General features: G+C 38.1%; 1 protein-coding gene across 2 annotated transcripts in view; it reads right to left on the reverse strand.

Annotated features, from left to right (window-relative positions):
* The window catches only part of LOC122993658 (neuropilin-1a-like), an 87,469-nt gene that overhangs the window by 17,948 nt on the left and 51,296 nt on the right, over nt 1-18,225 (reverse strand). For both annotated transcript variants that reach the window (XM_044368005.1, XM_044368004.1), the window contains exons 7-10: nt 10,819-10,974; nt 10,038-10,182; nt 6,233-6,408; nt 5,102-5,257 (exon numbers count right to left, since the gene is read on the reverse strand). In XM_044368005.1, coding sequence (XP_044223940.1) covers nt 5,102-5,257; nt 6,233-6,408; nt 10,038-10,182; nt 10,819-10,974 — 633 coding nt within the window. The remainder of the gene's footprint in view (nt 1-5,101; nt 5,258-6,232; nt 6,409-10,037; nt 10,183-10,818; nt 10,975-18,225) is intronic.

An 18,225-nucleotide genomic window follows, 5' to 3' on the forward strand; every position in this document is an offset into this window, starting at 1 on the left:
TTTCATTATTTATTAACTATTCTCTTAATTAAAATTAAATGTCAGCAAGTGTAGAAAAAGAGTTTGAGTCCACTTCTTTACATGTTTTGTTTTCTCTAAAAGTTTACTGTTGTAGAAGATGAAGAAAACCAGAAAATGTTCACAGCTGAGAAGCTGGAGCAAGTGAATTATTACCCTTTTTGCTTAAAAAATAACTCAGAAGAGTATTTGATCATCAAAATTGTTTCAGTTGTATCAGCCCCTGGATCTTCCCTGCTATTGTTCTAACTCTCCACCACTCATTGTGGTGGTAAAGCACATCCATCTGGTGCAGAACAAGACAAACAATAACATGTACTGTTTGAATCCAAGTCTGCTTCTGATCAAACATCGGTCAGTTTGATAAGAAGCTGAAACAAAATGAAAGGAGGAAACAAAAACCAAAAGCCAGGAAACCAGAACCAGAGGCAATCCTTTCATATTTCCAACATGGAAGCAGCACAGATGAAAATGCTTACTGTCACACTGGGAGCCAAGTAGTGGGACACCGAAACCCAAAAGCAACCCTGCTGTCTGAACTGCTGAGGTTTCCTCTTGTCTGATTCATCAAAAGCTGCAGTCTGGCATTATAGATGCAGTGATGATGTGACCGTGTGCATGTAGAGTGCAGGGAATTTTTGTTTCCACTCTTTTTAAGAATAGTGGATTCTCTATCGGAGCAAAAAACCACTCCAAAATCATCCTCATTCTGCTGGAATAGATTGATACCTACGGCTGCAGGTTAACACTTTAGAATACTATATGTGAGTAACGCTAACCACCATGCTAACTCTTCAGCATTTACCATGTATATAATTGTAGTATATAATCGTAGAAGCTTTTAAGCTCTAAATTATGTGTTTGAGCCTGGAAGTTCTCTTTGAGAAATTCATAAAATCCACACAAAAGTGCCACAAAAATGCATTTTGTTCAAAAGGGTTGCAAAGGATTAGTTTCCCTTTTTAGTTAAAAAATGACCTGCAAGGAAAGATAGTGGTGCTGAAATTAACTACGCTGTCTCCCAGGTAAATGCTACATGTTAATAATATGAAGGATACAATTGTTCTGTTGTTGCATTATTCACTGGTGCATGTGTGCTGTACTGTCTTCTGCATGATGGTGTTTTTTTTATGCTCCTTTGAATATGTTCACTTTATGAGATATGTTGTTTTGCTCTAAGCGCAGGATGCTTTTCAACATGTGGCCAAAAACAAGACAGAATTAGACTTCAAAGAGAACTCTGGCTCATTTACAATTTTTTCTATATTTCATCCAAATAAACAAAATCTATGTGATATATTACAGGAAAAACCAACATAGTGTTTTACTAAGGTGTTGGGCCACCGTTTACTGCCAGAACAGCTTCAAGATCTCCAAAATCTCCCATAAGTTGGGTTGAGATGTGGTGACTGTGAAGGCCACACATCATTTTCATACCATCAAACCATTCAGTGACCCCTCGTGCCCTATTGACCTATTGTCATCCTGGAAGAGACCACTCCCATCAGGATAGAAATGTTTCATCACAGAATAAAGGTGATGACTCAGAACAACTTTGTATTGATTTGCAGTGACCCTTCCCTCTAAGGGGACAACTGGACACAAACCATGCCAGCAAAATGCCCCTCAAAGCATAACAGAGCCCCCAGATCCCCTCACTGTAGGGGTCAAGCATTCAGGCCTGTACCGTTCTCTTGGTGTACGCCACACACAAACTCGCCCATTTGTCGAGAGTATGCTGAAGGATGACTCATCTGTCCATATCAATTTTTTCCACATCTCTGCAGACCAGTGCCTATGTTTTTTGCGCCACTGAACTCTCAAATGTCCTTTCATCTTTGTAATGAGGGGTTTATGCACTGCAACCCTACTATAATATTCCTCTCTATGTAATTGTAATTATGGACTGTTCTTGCTGACACAGTCCTGCATTGACATTCTCAGTCAGCTCTTGTGTTTTTCCTTACATATCGCACTAATGTACGAGCATCACGGTCATCAAATGCACGCCGTCGACCGCAATTTCCGACATTATTTACTGATGTCTTTCCCATAAATCTAAATGCAGATGTCACTTTAGCAACTGTTCCGATTGAAATACCAGCCAGTCGAGCAGTATTTGTGACAGAAACTCCCGCCATCCGTTGCCCCAACGATGAACCCTCTTTCAGAGTCACTTAAATCTTTTCCTGTTTCCATCTTGATACAAAATCAGAATCAACTGGGCCTGTTCAGCATTTGTATACATGCCACAGAGCATGATTGGATGTTAATTGCTTGATTGTACCATGCAGCGCACCTGTGTGGAAGCATCTGCATTCATTATGTTTCTCCGCTCATTTATTCAGGTTTTTTTCTTTAATTAGTCACCCATCTGTATGCACTAATGTTGACAGGGAACTGCTTTATTATAGCGGTCAGAACTATTTGATTCATATTAACAGCTCATGAAGTGTTACAAATGCTCATCAATCAAACTGCAACTGTGGGTCTGCCGATCGAAAAATTTGAAAACTGTACAAAAATGATTTGTTTTCCAAGAATTTACTCACTGTCCACATTTGGTAGTGTTTTATTTTACAGGTCTTTATGGATGATTTCCCAATGATTTCCAAGAAGTTTCTTGGAAAGAACTACGTAATTTAGTACTAATGATATGAAAAATTGGGTCAGTGTTTAATTGGTACACTTCCAATCCATCAAAAATAATTACAAGTGTAACTAGAGAGTCTTTAACTCTCAGCTCATAATTGTTGTAAATTACAGATTTGTCTTCAGGCCAGTATACTATTCGACATATATGGAGAGTGAAGTTTCCAATAATAGTTGAATAATAAATGAATATTTACTTGGGTTTAAATAGACTTAAATAGCTTTTCTTTCAAGGAAATTCCTATTTTTCCCATCAATAGGACCAAAGTATACAGTTACTTTCAACAAAACTTTCTTCAAAATCTTTGGGATGTTGTTTACTTGTAAAATAAGATGTTGGCAGTAAAAACCTTTTGAGCTATGCTTAGATCCTTCATTTCAACAGTTTTACATCACCGCACATTCGGATTTTAAGCTGACAAGTTTAAGTATAGTTCAGTTTGTCATTTTGCAGTGTCATTGCACTTCATACGTGTTTATAATTAATGTCTACTTTGAGAGACCTACTATACAGTGGGTGACTATGAGGACTCTCTCAATTAATTTCCAAATTAAACCAGCTACATTTCATTAATGATATTGACATTTTAGGAAAAAACTACAGTATGATCACTGTTTAAATTCCTAAAAGGTTTTCCCCCTCACTTTAGCAATTATTATTTACCATAAAATATGATATTATATGAAATGTTATATGAAACACAAATGTCCCTTTTCTTGGTGCATATTGATGATTTTTATGTTTAGGTAGCAGCCAGTCTACCACTCTATATATGGACTCATGTTTAAGCATGAGCATACTGTATGGACAGGGTCTATGTGCCAGGCATTTGTAAATGTATGTACCAGCCGGGCCTCTCTGAGGCTTCCTGCCTTGTCTTTTGAAGAGGTTTTATAAAAAGACACAGGAAACAGAGCAAAGAGGCGGAGTGAAGGGACAGAAGAGCATCTAGATCTCCATCTGCAGTAAAGCAGCAGGAGTCACATGGCTAATCTCGTCCTCTGCCCTGCCATCTGGAACACATAGAGGAGGATGTCGCACCAATGGGGCTGGCTGAAGACAGGAAGTGGATTCTTGAAAGCAATGACATGAATTTCCTTTGGAGGATCAGAATCAAAGTCACTCAAATCGTCAAGTAGGGTTAGAAACCGAGAGTGGTGGGTTCTGATATTTCCAGAGCTGAGAAGATCAAAAGTCAGCTCTTGTTTTTCATTGTATTTCCCGTGGTAGTCAGTGACATTCTTGACTTTTGATCTTGTCTCCATCTTTTGTACTCAGCACTCATTGTTGTGCCCAAATAACACCTGTCAATCAAACAATGTGAGCAGCACATTTTTCTTTTGGTGAAGTTTCTGCAGGTGGAACTTTTTTCTTCATTGGTTCAGTCAGTGATGGCTATTATTACTCGTGTTAACGAGACAGTTCTTCTTCTGTTCATTCAAAGGTAGTGAAAATGGTTTCATATGAGGAGACAAAAAGCTAAAAGTAAATTTTTATGTTATAAAATAACAATAATAATGTATTCTTATTTGAAAAAATCAATTTCAATCAATTTGATTCAGGTAAAAACTTGTATTTTTACATACTATATCAGAGTATTTTAGCAGTGCCGTTAAGGTAAAATATAGTATACAGGTGTATGGTTGAATAAAAGGCTCATATAATCAATTTGCTCTTTTTTTGCTGGCTGGTAGTGGGCAGGGCTTATCAATCAAAAGACCCAGGTGGATTAAGGGTTCATGAGTAACAGTACTGGTGTCAACTTTGTTCTGCTACTGTTGGACTGAGACAGAACCTGTTTCCGCAAAAAAATAAAATTTGAACAAGAATGTAGGCTTGACACTATTAGAGAGGTGATTGCTGGTCATTCTCATAGCAACAGGAAGGATGATAAGGATATCATTAAGGTGTGAACACCCAAACCTATCGACAAGTTTGATTAATACAACTGAATGTGTCTTTGCAACACCAGTGCAGAAGTTAATGAGAATAATGGGACCTCTGATCTGCTGTGAAGTGTACGAGTGTACGAGTGACCCAACCAATCGATCAGCAAGTGAAGTGATAAGATAAATGAATTTATTTCCTAGTGAGCTTTATCTTTCCTTATGTCAAGGTTTTGTTGAGTACTTCAGACACAAAAGCATCCACAACACAGCAGTCATATCCCACCAAACAGAGTTCATATGAATAGTAGTCTGTAATTTGAGTGCTAAACATTTCATTCCAAGAGCAGCGTTGTGGTTACTCGAGCGCCTGTCTGATGGCTTCCAGGAATTACAGATCACAGTAAGGTTTATATGTTATTTAACTGTGTCCTTGTCTTGTCTAAAAGAGGAAAAAAGTGACCTGTGACAGCAAATGTGGTTAAATGTGTTTAGTTGTACTGTGTCATGTGTCCTGCATCCTTGTGTAACTCAGTCAACCGACCTTGGGTCTGGTGGTGTTGTCCTCCTTGACAATGGTCCAGTCTTCTCCATCCATACTGTGGCCCATCTTGAACCTCTTCATGAAGACGTTCCTGTCACGGTGTTTCCCCCCCTGGATCAACACACCAGTCACGAACTTGTCCTGGCCCAGATCCACCTACCAAGGAACACAGGAAAGTGAACAGCTGGTTAACACACAAACTGACTGAGAAGCCAACTTACTTCAATAATTCAGAATAATTCAATAATTGTATTATAGTTCAACATTAATAGCATGAATTTGTCTAGACGATGGGATGTTACAATACTGCAGTCAATGATATTTGATTGCTGCCGTTAAATAAATTGTTTCTTGCAGCAGAAATCCAATGAGATTATAGAATCAAATCAAACCATTATTCCATAAACAGATATGAAGGTACGGTGGATGTTTGCTAACATCGGATTTGACTCCCTGCTGCAAATTAAATCACATTTAGTCATCCCTTTTTGTAGTAAAAAAAAATGTCAGTTTCTATTTCATCTATTATCAAGAGTTTTTATTTTCAAAAGGAAGAAAAAAAGGTAGTTTGGAAAAATGCTCCTTTTCTTCTCAGCAGCTTAAGATGTGTGTTGGTGTCTGTGTTTGATTGACAGGCGAACAAATGAAAAAGTAAACAAACTTGTACTGTAGCTTATGAGCCATGGATAGTGTGTTGTTAGCAGCGGTATTGAAGAGTAAGAATCACACCAGCTTCTAACTGGACCAAAGTGACATCATCTGCAGGTATGTTTACATGCTGTTTAATGTGCTGCAGCTGAGCAGCTAATTAGCTATCTAGCCTGCTAACTGATGTTAGCGGCACATTTTTAAAACTGTGAATGTTTGTTTCCTTCAACAAGCTACGGTGCAGGACAAGATGTGTGTTAATGTGTGATGTTGTAGATGATGTTTTTTCTTTAATAAGAGTTGTGTTTTATCTACGTAGATGGAGAACTAACATTATTCTCACAAAATAACGCAACTATAGGGGAGGCTATCATAATCAAAACATATAAAATATAAATTTCCTGCCTTTTTTCCTGAGTTTTTCTCAAAAGACAAAACCTGATGTGATTTACAGAGCAGATGTGTATGCTGCAGACCACCCACCTGTAGCCACTCGTTTTTGAAGGGCTGCTTGGTTTGCTGTCCGGTCCAGCCTGACCTCCCCGTCAATAAGCGGGCGTTCTCAGCCACCCAGCCTCGATCGGCGTAAGACGAGGCGCTGATCTGAGCATCTGTGATCTGACCTGACACCATCCCCAGCATCCCTGAACAAGGGTAGTCTGTTCAGAAAGAGAAAAAGGGAGAGAGACAGAGTGAGCGGTGGATAAGAAACTTTTGGGAGGTGTACAGAGAAAACAAAAAACTTTACTAAAATAAAAAATACGAACCCAAATCACAGAGATGCCGATTCACATGAGACTAATATTATCACATGACCTCTGTGTTTGGCGAAATATGGTAGGTAATTTGCGGTGGAATTTTTATTTTACACATTATGGACATGGCAGATTTGCACAGGATTAAGATCACAGACGACCTCTGCAATTATTACAAATTATTAAAGGTCTCCAGGTAATACTAGTTTGTTTGTTTGGGGAGGGACTCTTATTGTATTGTTTACTACCATTAATACCACTATAACTACTAGAACTGCTATAACTACTGCTATTATTACCAATACAATTACTAATACTGCCTCGACTGCTGTGCCAGAAAGACAGCAGACACCCACATAGTTCTTCTGTTTTTACAACATTAGCTGTCTGGATGCACAGGGGTGTTCACACGTTTGTCAGCATGTACGGACAGAAGACAATTTATGTCTCTTAAACACTTGTGGCTACAGAAAATATGATTCAGACAGAAGGCTCTGGCCAAAAAACACTGGGTAGTCCTGAGAAAAAGTTGAACCTGACTCAACTTTTGCTACAACCCAAAGCATTTCCATCTACCTTAACACAACTTGATGCAGTTTATGTGCTTTGCATTTCATTACTATATGAAACAGTACTTACATTCTATCATTTTTATTTTTATAAATCTCTCACCAGAGCAGATCTCAGGACTGTTTAATTCTAGTTACCCTTCGGGTAATCTCAATAAACAGATATCTGCATATGAATGCAGAATCTGTGGGCAAGGGACTAGATTTTTGGGATCAGAAGTGTTCTGGTTTCCGTTTCCGTTCCAGCGATTTCTACAGGAACATGCTTTGGTTGCCTGCAGGTAAACAGTCCGTGTGGGGAGTGAAATTAAATAAATTACAGAGGATTTAAAAAAAACTGAATGTTGCTATGCTTGTTTTTCTTTCTCTTGCGAAAGAGATCTTGATCCCAATGAGATTACCTGATTAAATAAAGCTTATGTATACAGTATATCTTATGACACACTGCATTGGCTGTTGGCCAAACAAATACATGCGAGTGCATACTCCTGTTAAGATTTGTGAGGTGAAAGGCATAATTGTGCAGACTTTATGATGGTTGTGATGGATAAAAATGATTCAGAGCTGTAAAATGCTGTCTCATAGTTTTATACACCACTGTGTAATGTTTTAAATTAGACTTGAGTAGAACTTTAATGTCCCTGATGGCCAGACGGCACTTAAACAAATAGTAAATACAAAAAGCACAGTAACAATAAATAAATTAAAAAAAAAAACAATAGGCAAGGCAAGAATAGTTATATGTAGAATGCATTTCTTACACAAAGGCATCTGATAAGCCTTTAAACTCCTATTTCATGGGTCATATATTTGAATTATCTGCTATTTTCCATCTGCATGCCCACTTCTGCTACTATTACAACCAATTACTACCATTTTGGAACTTGTGTTATTTCTTCGTCTGTCTGAGATTTGCATACATGTACACATTTCAACCGCAGAGGTTAGAGGTCATGCGGCAGCCAGTAGCCGAATCCCTGTAACATGTTGGAAGTTCAAAGTCTTGTTTTGTGGGTATTTGACACTGACAGACTCCCAGCTTGCTGCAGGGTACGTGACCTTAAGACTACAATACAATCTGTTGAACAGCGAGGCCAGTCTGCTTTCTCTGATGTTGCTATTTTAGGTGTCAGGAAGTACACTGGGATAATTACCGTATAATTGGGAGACTTCGGCTGTGCTTTTCATTTTCTTGGAATAAGAAAACTTTTAGAGAACTCAATAATACATGGAAACAATGATCTGGTCATTACCAGCCAAGTGAAATCCATTATCCAAAACAAGCTAGATCTAATATCCGGGCTGAAACAGTTGTGTTCTCAGTGTGATATTTATATTTGACAAATGCTTCCAGAGTTATATCTGGCACTTAACAACAGCTCCCGAGGATGTAAATTCCTCCACAACGTGAATTTATAGCATTTCACTGTCCTTTATGGAAATTCCCTACGGTACTGTCTGTGTGTGTGTTCGTGTTTTTCGGTGATTATGGATACAAAATGTCCTCACAGGGGACAGAAAAAAAGGTTAAATGTGCAAAAAGTGAGCTTGTTTCATGCACAATTTACTTCTTTACATGGCATGTTTGGATTACGACTTAGGTTTGGGATTAAATTTAGGGTCAATTTTAAGGTTATGCGTTCTGGAGTGAATTATAGTTCTGTTTCATGTGCAATGCCTGCATAAACACATACCCAAACTCACAGCTTCCCCCCCTTTTTGAGTCATTATATTTCCTGAATCACCTGTCCAGCACTCTACAGCCTGTTCTCCTATGAGTAAGAGCCTAATATCTACTTTATGGAGCTCTCCTACTGAGAATTGCTTGTAGCACATGAAGGACTGAGGTTTATATAATGTTAGAGGATGAGTAATGAGGCAGCATGATTTTCCTCTGCTCCTCTGTAATGAATAACTGTGTCCTTCTGTGGGAGTTTGTGCTCCCCTTGGAAGCAGTGATTATTTTAAATCAACAGAGAGCAGCAGGAGGTTCTCATCCGACAGCCAAAAGGATGTTAGTTTGATTCACGACGTGCAAAAGTGAGAAAATGTTATTAACTGGTGAGTGCATGGTCCAAAATGAACACTGGCCCAACGCCAGAAGCAGGTTAAACTTGTCACTCACTTCCTCCAGAGTTAAAGGCTTTTTGCATGAGGTGTTATTTATTTTGCATTAAAATGTCTCCTAGGTTGAAGGAGGTGCATGTAATGTCTGTAAATGGACACTTTTGTCTGTAAAAGTGCATCAAATGTGTAAATAAGTTGATTTTGCATTTCTAAAAGTACATCAGCAGTTTGTTAAAGTAGGTTTAGTGTAAAAAAAAGGTAAAAAAGTAAAACGGTTTAGTGACAAAGTTCACTATTGTTATTGAATGACTTCAGAGGTCAACAAAAGGAAGTGTAATGATGAATTAAAATGCTCATCAACTGTTAAAATAAACAGGTTAGGGGACATATATGAAAGTATCTAGAATTAATACATATCTTTAATAAAATATGATGAAATTAAGTCTTGGTAATTGTCTTCTGTTTGCCAAAAATAGTAAGCAGTAAGTGCATTTATTCTTTTGTGTGTGTGATATGATTTTTACAACAAAAGTTAGACTGTAAATCATGTCCCTCTGCTGTGTTTACATGCTTTACAATGTCAGGAAATGGATGTAAAAATGATAAATCAAATGAGTGTGGGTGTGAGAAAATGCCTACTATGTATACAGCATACTGTATGTGTGTCAGATTAGATAAGATTTTGATTACATTAAACTTTAATGATCCCTGTAGGGACAGTTGATTAAGAATAAAATGTGAAAATGAAAATATGATGAAATATGTGGATTCCAGCAGTACCATGGTTCTGCTGGAGTTACTGTAAAACCTAAATCGATGCATTAGGAATTCAAACGAGTGAGTTCAGCATCATATCATTTACTGTATGTGTGAGTTTGTGTGTTTCCTAACAATCACCTGATATTCTGCAGCCGTAGATCTCAAAGCGCATACAGATGCCTTGCTCCCAAGACATGGGGCGGATGCGGATGTAACGAGCCAGAGTCTGTTTGGGGAGGAAGGAGCGAACCTCGTCTGTTGGGTTGTGATTTCCCTGAAAGATCTGAAGATAAGAAAAAACAGAAAAAAATACAAATTAGTTTCAAGTTCTGATACTTTATTATCTATCTATCACACACGTAGTAATCAGCTGACTGTAAATTTACTACTAAAAACTGTTGGTATTTTGAGATTTAAGCCGAATCAGATCGTGTTTGACCTTGACATGTGACCGAAGACGCATGACTTGAACTTTTATTTTAAGCAACTTGACAGAAGAAAAACAGTATTGAGTTAGATGACACGAGGCACAGGAGCCAAATTTAGCTCTCCAGTAAACAAAAAAGGCTCTATTAAAGCAGTATTTTAGACACTGGCATTATTTATTTGATACAAGGCATATCTGTATCACATCTATCAATACGCCGCCTAATATTAAACTCTGGAAGCTGCCAGTTTCTCTCTGCACCAATGTTACTATAAGGACAACTTCCAGAAGATGAGTGTTGATTCTGTGTTTCAGTAAACTGATTCCCATCATGGCTCAGATTAGCGTTGCTGCGAAATGCTGTCAACCTTGGAAAGCATTGATTGAGCCATCCACACTGTCCTCCCCATTGATTAGAACGCAGAGTCCTTCATTACTCATCGATGTTAGATAGAGATAAAGGCTGTTACGGCATAAATTGCTCATCATTACCTTCTGCTTTGAGCCCTCTTTCATGGTGACCCAGTCCTCTCCGTTGGAGCTCAGGTCCACTTTGTAGGAGCGAACGTAGTAGTGCTTCTTGGTCTCTTTTGAGATGGCGCCCTGCGTCCCGATGGCTGTGACGAATCTGAGAAACCCCAAATCCACCTGGAAACACAGGAAATACAAGGACAGGTCAATGGAAAGATTCAGATAGGATTAAAGGTGAGGTCGCTTGGAGGTTATGTGACGAAAAGCAGCAAATGAGAACGAGCTTTCCCCTCTAACAACACTTAATGTCAAAAAGCACTTAAGCACGGGAATGAAAGCCTGAGGATGCAAAAGTTCTGAGCTTTTAGTCCTGATTTAAGACCACTCTGCTCAAGCAAATGATCATCATTTGTTCTAGGGCAGAAACTAAAGTGTCAAAGTGTCTAACTTCATCAAAAAGAAGCTAATTTTTTGATGAAAAGAAGCACTTTTTTGAGATTTTTGTCTTGAGCATTGCAAGCTAAATGTCAATTTAAGGTTTGAATATGTTGCTTAGTACTTAAACCTTAAACATAAACAGGCAAAACATCATCCTACAAATAAAACACTGTGCTGGATGATGTTTCACTTGAAGCATATGGGGAAAACAAAAGGCTCAGATCTCATTAATTATACCATGATCTGTCCATAAGTAGACAGTGAAAAATCAGAGCAGGACACTAGAGAGAAGGGCAGCCCCCGTCTCTACCACACAATAAAGACCTTTACAGGAACATTATGCTCCACCAGCAGCTGCAAATTTAGCTAAAAATTTAAAATCATCTCGACCATTTTAGCTTCCGTTATGATTTAAGATTTACAGTAAAAAGAGAGAAAACACTATATGATGTGAAATCTGTAAACACTGTAGGTATGGACTGAAAATGATTCAAAGGGTTTTCAAGCTCACTTCCTCTTCTTACTGCATTACGCATGTATGTGCGTATACAGTGTATTCTTATTATCTACAAAACTATCTGTTCCTCATGCTTTTCATTCTGTCATGACAGCAAAAGGAAGTAAAAAAACAGCATAGTATAGATAAGAGAGTATCTACTACAATATGAAGCATAAGTATTACAAATAAAGGTACTTTACACAATACATAAATAGTCTTGTTGAGGACAATGAAGTTAGGAAATACCATGTTGACAACTGAAAATAAATGACACTTCATGCACGGACCTTAATCCCAAATAATCCCAAATAACATGAAAATTACATTACAATAAACAAGCTAAATAAACATAAAGATTGAATTTGAGGTACGGAAGAAGCAGACTGTCACACATGAACAAAACAGCCTTGGATTTATTAGAGGCTACCTTGCTAATCACTTATAGTTTTGAATAGTTAAGACAGTTTTGAGGTTGTTGGAAGTGTATTGTTTTACTTTTGGCGGAGAAAGGTGAACAGTTTCCTCCTGCTTCCAGTCTGTGCTATGATTGGCTAAACATCTGTACTGAACACACAGTGGTGACGCTGATATAAATCCTCTAATCTGATTGATAATAGCAAACAAACATATTTAAAAGAAAAACACACTTTTAGCTAGCTAATTAGCCAGAATGCTAATTTATCTTAAACTATCGTTGCTATCTGCTTGTATATTTTCTTTCTTTTCCTAATAACAGACTACGGCTGTTCTTTTTCTTAAATTAAGGCGATTTAACTGTCACGGCTTAAAATAGACAACATTTGTCTGGCGGTCAAGGGTAATTTCCCAGTTTGACTGTAAGGCTAGACTGACTAAACTTATTGTCTTGTGTCTGATTGAGTTAGAGTAGCAAAACAAGTCCCAGGACACACTCACCAGACATCCTTAAAATAAACCGAATTCCACCTTGTAAAATGTCCATATCAGAGAGTGATTTAATCTCGCTTTCAAAATGTTTTTACTCGCTTAAAGAAATTATTACAAGTAACTCCCAAGTGAAATTACAGTGACATTATCACATCTCATGGCTACACTCCCCCCTCCCCCCTCCAGTTTTCTTATGAAATTATGATCTAAGGGCTAAATAACAGATAAAAAAAAAAGACTTGTTCAGATGGCTGAGACATTTTATCTGACTGCAGGAGAAGCAACGTTCAAGAACGAGGCTCTTCAAAATGCTTGAAAAGAAAAAGATAGGGAAATATTATTAAGAGAAGAGATAGTTATCATCAAAAAGAGAGCGGCGGTGATAACAGAAAGCCTTACAGTGGTCTTTTTTTTTAAGTGTTTCACAAATACTGAAACTTATCTAAAATTAAGAATACTTCACAAAGTCAGACTGTAGCTCCATCTTGTCCTTTGTATTATCATATAATCTTCCTTCCAACCATAATAATAATGCATGACATTAAATCAATTTATTTTTACAGCTATGTATTAAGTGAGGACACTCCATTTAACTTCCCATTTTCATTCCACTAAGACTAAACAAAATCTCTTGTTTGTTGAGTTAGGAAACGACCAAAATGCATACCAAAGTACACTCAACATTTCAGTATGTGGGATGCTTGTAATATATGGTGTGTAATTATATTACCAAACAGACGTTTCCACTGCGATACTGTACATGGGAAAGCACCAGAGGCCATTATTTAACTTCTCCCACTGTTGCTTTTTCAGGAAAAGGGAGGAAAATAGCTTCCCGTGGGTCTGTGTGGGCTCTGTGACTGACAGGAAGACCCCTGGGAAACGCTGTTTCGTGGGATTGTTCACCGGCGTTCCCAGCTGCGCTCTCATCTGAATTCCCATGAGATGGTATCCACAACACGCTACGCATACTATATGTCACAAAGACACTCTGCATAAGTAGGTTTTGTTGTGAAATGAGATAAAGAAGCTACTACATCATGTCTGTTGTTCATTACATCATCCAAAGGTGGGTTAAAAATGATGAATTATGGTGTCATGTAAAGATATTTCTAACAGAAAAGAGAATTTTAGAGTCAAAAATGTTTCTAAAGCTTCTACCGGTGTTTTCTGACCATTTTGCGACCTCTTAAAATGAAGCAATTTCTCTCTTGAATTGTTTGATTTGAAGGCTTTTTGAGGCCTTGAAAGATAAAAAAAATATCCAGTATTTCACGAGAAAAAAAGCAAAAACTACAAGAAAGTCAGAAAAAAATCAATATGACGTTTTGTAAGAGAAATAGTTTTTCTTTCTTATCTTCTGAATCATCTCGTGACCCCCTACGATTCACCTTGATCCCGACTCCAGTTTGAGAAATAGTAGTTTATTGTAAACACCGAGTTTCTGTATCAGTCCTCTGAAATTCAAAGAGCAAAGATTTCTCTCTGGAGCTGCATTTTTGACATTCAACAACCATACAAGGAGTCATCCATCAACAGAGACTTGAAGATATTTGCCTCAGTAGATCAGAATATAATGTAAGAAATCATGGAAAACTGCAGGGACCGATTATTTGAATGACAGAAAATGAATCTCCAACTATTTCAATCACTGATTCGTGTCACTTTTCAAGTAAAAATGCCAAATACCAGCTTCTCACTTTGCTGCTTTGTGATATTTAACTGCATATCTGTTTTGGAGACGAGGGCGTCACGATGTTTTGACATTTTATAGACAAAACATTCAACTAACTGAGAGGTTAAACAGTTAAAAGGAGTCATTGGTTGCAGCCTTTCTGGTATCCAGGGTGGATTATTTCTCTTGAATTAAATAATTGATGCTGACTGGATACTAGTGTTTTTAAATTATATAATGCTGAACTTCAGCTTAGCTTTTGGAAAACTGGGCCTGAAGTTTAGCTTAAAAAATCTGGATGGAGAAAAAAATAAGACAAAAGCTTCTCTCACATTTAAAAACTACCTTCAAGATGTCTTTTAAAAAGGGATTTTCCCCCTTCACTGTTACATCTGTGCAGATATAAATAAATGCATATTGTAACTTGACCGACATCTTTGCACAGATACACATTCAGGTGCGCAGCTTCAAAGGTTTAAAGTGAAAAAACAGACAGTTTTCCGCAGTTTAACTGAAATAGAGTTGATGGTTTTGTCCCAGTTTAAACAGGAAAAGCCTCAGCATTTACAGTACTCCTCTGGCCCGCCGCTGCAGTCGTTTCATGTCTTCTGTATCGGTCGGTCTAAGCTCCATTCTCCAGACTTCCTCTATCAAATGACTAAGACTAATTGTTCTTCCATATTCTAATTACTCAGCACTTGGCAGTGCCTACATGGATGCCACAGTAAATAGTCACACTTAGAGCTTTTTAATGAAGGGAACAAAATGCAGGAAGGGGGCATAATTCAGTAGAAGTGTGGCTAAATGAGACTGAACAAAAACACCGCTACTTCCTGCCAAAACAGGATACTGCTTTAACAGTGATAGTGAAAGAATGAGCCTCTATTACTTAATTCTCATCTGAGGTTTTACAGTTTTCTTAAGAAGGTACTGTGTCCTGTTGTCGATGCAGCGGATGGCATGTAGAGAGAAAATGTTTTCGCTACATGCACAAGGTTTTCTTTACTAATTACAACAACTAAATGCTTTGGTCTTCACAGAAGAAAGGATTCAATCGCTGTTTTGGAGGTCGCATTTATTCAGCCTCACATTGTGTTCATGTTGGATGTTTTCTTGTTGGCAGAGTGGAAAAACCATCAGTGACAATCGACGTATTGTATCTGTCCTGCTGACGTCATTTTCGGTTAAAATGGAAGCTGTGTTGGTGGTTCATTTAACATTTTTCATACTATTAAAAGAAATATGTCCATTTAGGAGAGTTAAAGAATGTAAATGGACTTACAACCACTTTTAAACCTGCGTCAATCCACGTTTGTTGCCTTTCTTTGTCACTATTTTTCATGGATGTAGCTCAGTAGATAAAGGACGAAGATGACGTTCCTGTGTATTATAGGCTCTGTTTGGTCAATTGTTTCTCCAACCACACAGCCAAAACAGCACTAAATGAGCACTATACAATTATAGACAACACTGTCTCCAAGAAAAATGATGTTCACTGTATGATATATCATATAATTCACATTAGCAAACATGGTTTTGGATTACACAACTCAAGCAAGCTTTATGAGTCTGTCAATTGGTTTTCATGCTTTCCAGAAGTGAATTGAGAGCAATAGCTGTCAGGAACAGTTGGAAAAATACATCTAAATATCTCAGATTGTACAACATGCATGCAGGAAAATGGTCAGCCAAACTTGCATGTGTATACGGTTTGTAGTTAAAGAGCTAAAACCTGCAAAAACACGTTTGGAACTTTAAATCCTCGCTGGAAAATCACATGATGATGTTTCTGTTTGAAAGTTTTACATGATTATGTATCTGCTGAGTGACTTTTATAACCACTGGGCCTGTAAAATGTCATAACAGCATTTCTTAAAGACTGTTTCTCATCTCTGAAATACTTTCTTTTTGCAGCCTGGAGCTTTCAATCCAAAATGAACAGACTAATGAGATCTACTTGGTTTTAGGGCATTATTTTCTTTGATGAATGACATAACTCCTATTTCATCATTTTTTTTTTTTTTTTGTCTCTCCTCTCTTATTAATTAAGAAACCAGCTGTATGATTAGCATACAAAGCCCCTTGACTTCTTCCACCACAACCACTAAACTCAGACAAAGCCTCATATATTATAAGTTTCCGTGTAACTAAGTCTGATTTGTGTTGAGGTATGTCTCGGTTATTGACGTTTCCCGGGTTTGGAAGTTCAACGGGGCTTTCCTCTGGAGGCCTGCTCTGGATAGCGAGACGCTTTAACGCTCTCCGGAGGATCTTTTGTCTTTCGGTTTTCCCCCTGCCCCGGCTTCCACAACACACCTCGCTCACACGAGGCCCAAATGTGTTCTCCAGATGCACACCGCCAACTTCTTCCTGGTGGCGTCAAAGAGATCCTGAAGACAAACGGCAGGGGCGTCTATAAATACCTGTAGCCAGGAGGGGAAGGAAGCCTTTCCTGGGCTTACATCATGGTTTTCAATAACAAGTCAATTTACTACGACCTGTAAAGCTGCACCTATTGACCATGTATGAGCCGCATTCATATAAATGGAGCCTGAATGCAGTTTTTCTATCTGCTCAGCATTTTTTAAAGACATTAATTCTACTAGCGTGTGTGTGTGAAATGTCCAAATGCAGTCATGCTGCTTGAATTGGATGCTTAACTCTGTTTGTGCATTTCAATTAGTTTTTTAATTGAGTAATTAATTAAAACTACCAACCTAACTAACTGATACTCTGAACTCTCTTTTTCATTACTTTTTCTCATTAAAAGGAAACGATCAATCTTTTATTTTCAGCTACTGTTAGTTCAAGTTTCAGTTCAAATTTTTAGTATTTCTCCTTGAACACGACAGTTAATTCCACTTTCAATCCTCACTTGGATAAAATGTGGTTTACAGATATGGAGGTTTTCCATTTCATTGCAGATATAGACACATAAAACTGAGGTATGATCGTTATTGTGTATGAAACATCTGGAACTTTGGTTTTTATTCTTTATTTTTCTATAGACTAAACCTAGTAGTGAAAGAGTCGCCTATTAGAATGTAAAAAGGGGAGATACAATAAGATAAATCGTCAGTCTACACCTTTTCGGTCAATATTTTTTATTGTTGTCCTTTTAATTTAATAGCTTATTGTTATTTATTTACTTCTACGTATGTGCATTCTTTCTGAAAAACTGTTAACGACTGATATAAACGACTACTATTACTACTACAACTACTACTACATCCAGCATGATGATGAAACGAGTCTCTACAGTGCAAACTATGATTACAGATTCATCATAAAGCTAGATAATGAGCTCAGTGTCTGCCGCCATCCAAATTGCCACTGGGTGACATCACCCCAACAACGTTATGAATAGTAACCTGAAAATAGCATCAATAAAATATAAATGCTTTTAAATGAATAATAGAGGTGTTTGCAGTGGGGGAGGCGAGCATGCAAGAATTAACTAAGTCATAATTTTCTTCTCAAGTAAGATGAATGGAAAGCCGTAAGGCAAAACCACGCCGCGCGGAGCCGGCCACGCACCACACTTAATCAAATAAAATGGAAACTTCTCTTGACAAAATCCACCAGTCATAACTCAAACGCTTCACGGAGTCGGGAGGCGGGGGGGGGCAAGCGGCAGTACTGATTCTGAGGCTATAAATCAATGTGGCAGGGGGATGGTCTGCTGCTACTTCAGGAGGGACTGCCAACAAGGCTTTACTTGAACAACAGAACACACACACACACATGGAAATCTGTACACACACACACACACACACACCCTGTAGCTTCTAGCTTTGGGGCTGGAAGAGTGAGCGTGTGACCGAGAGGTCGCTGGTGCAAAATCTCATGACTTGTGAGCAGAAATTGGCGAGGGAGACTGAAGCGAGGAGTGTCGTCACCTCCCGCGGTA

This window comes from Thunnus albacares, chromosome 12 (genome assembly GCF_914725855.1).
Source record: "Thunnus albacares chromosome 12, fThuAlb1.1, whole genome shotgun sequence".
In the NCBI taxonomy this organism is placed as follows: Eukaryota; Metazoa; Chordata; class Actinopteri; order Scombriformes; family Scombridae; genus Thunnus; species Thunnus albacares.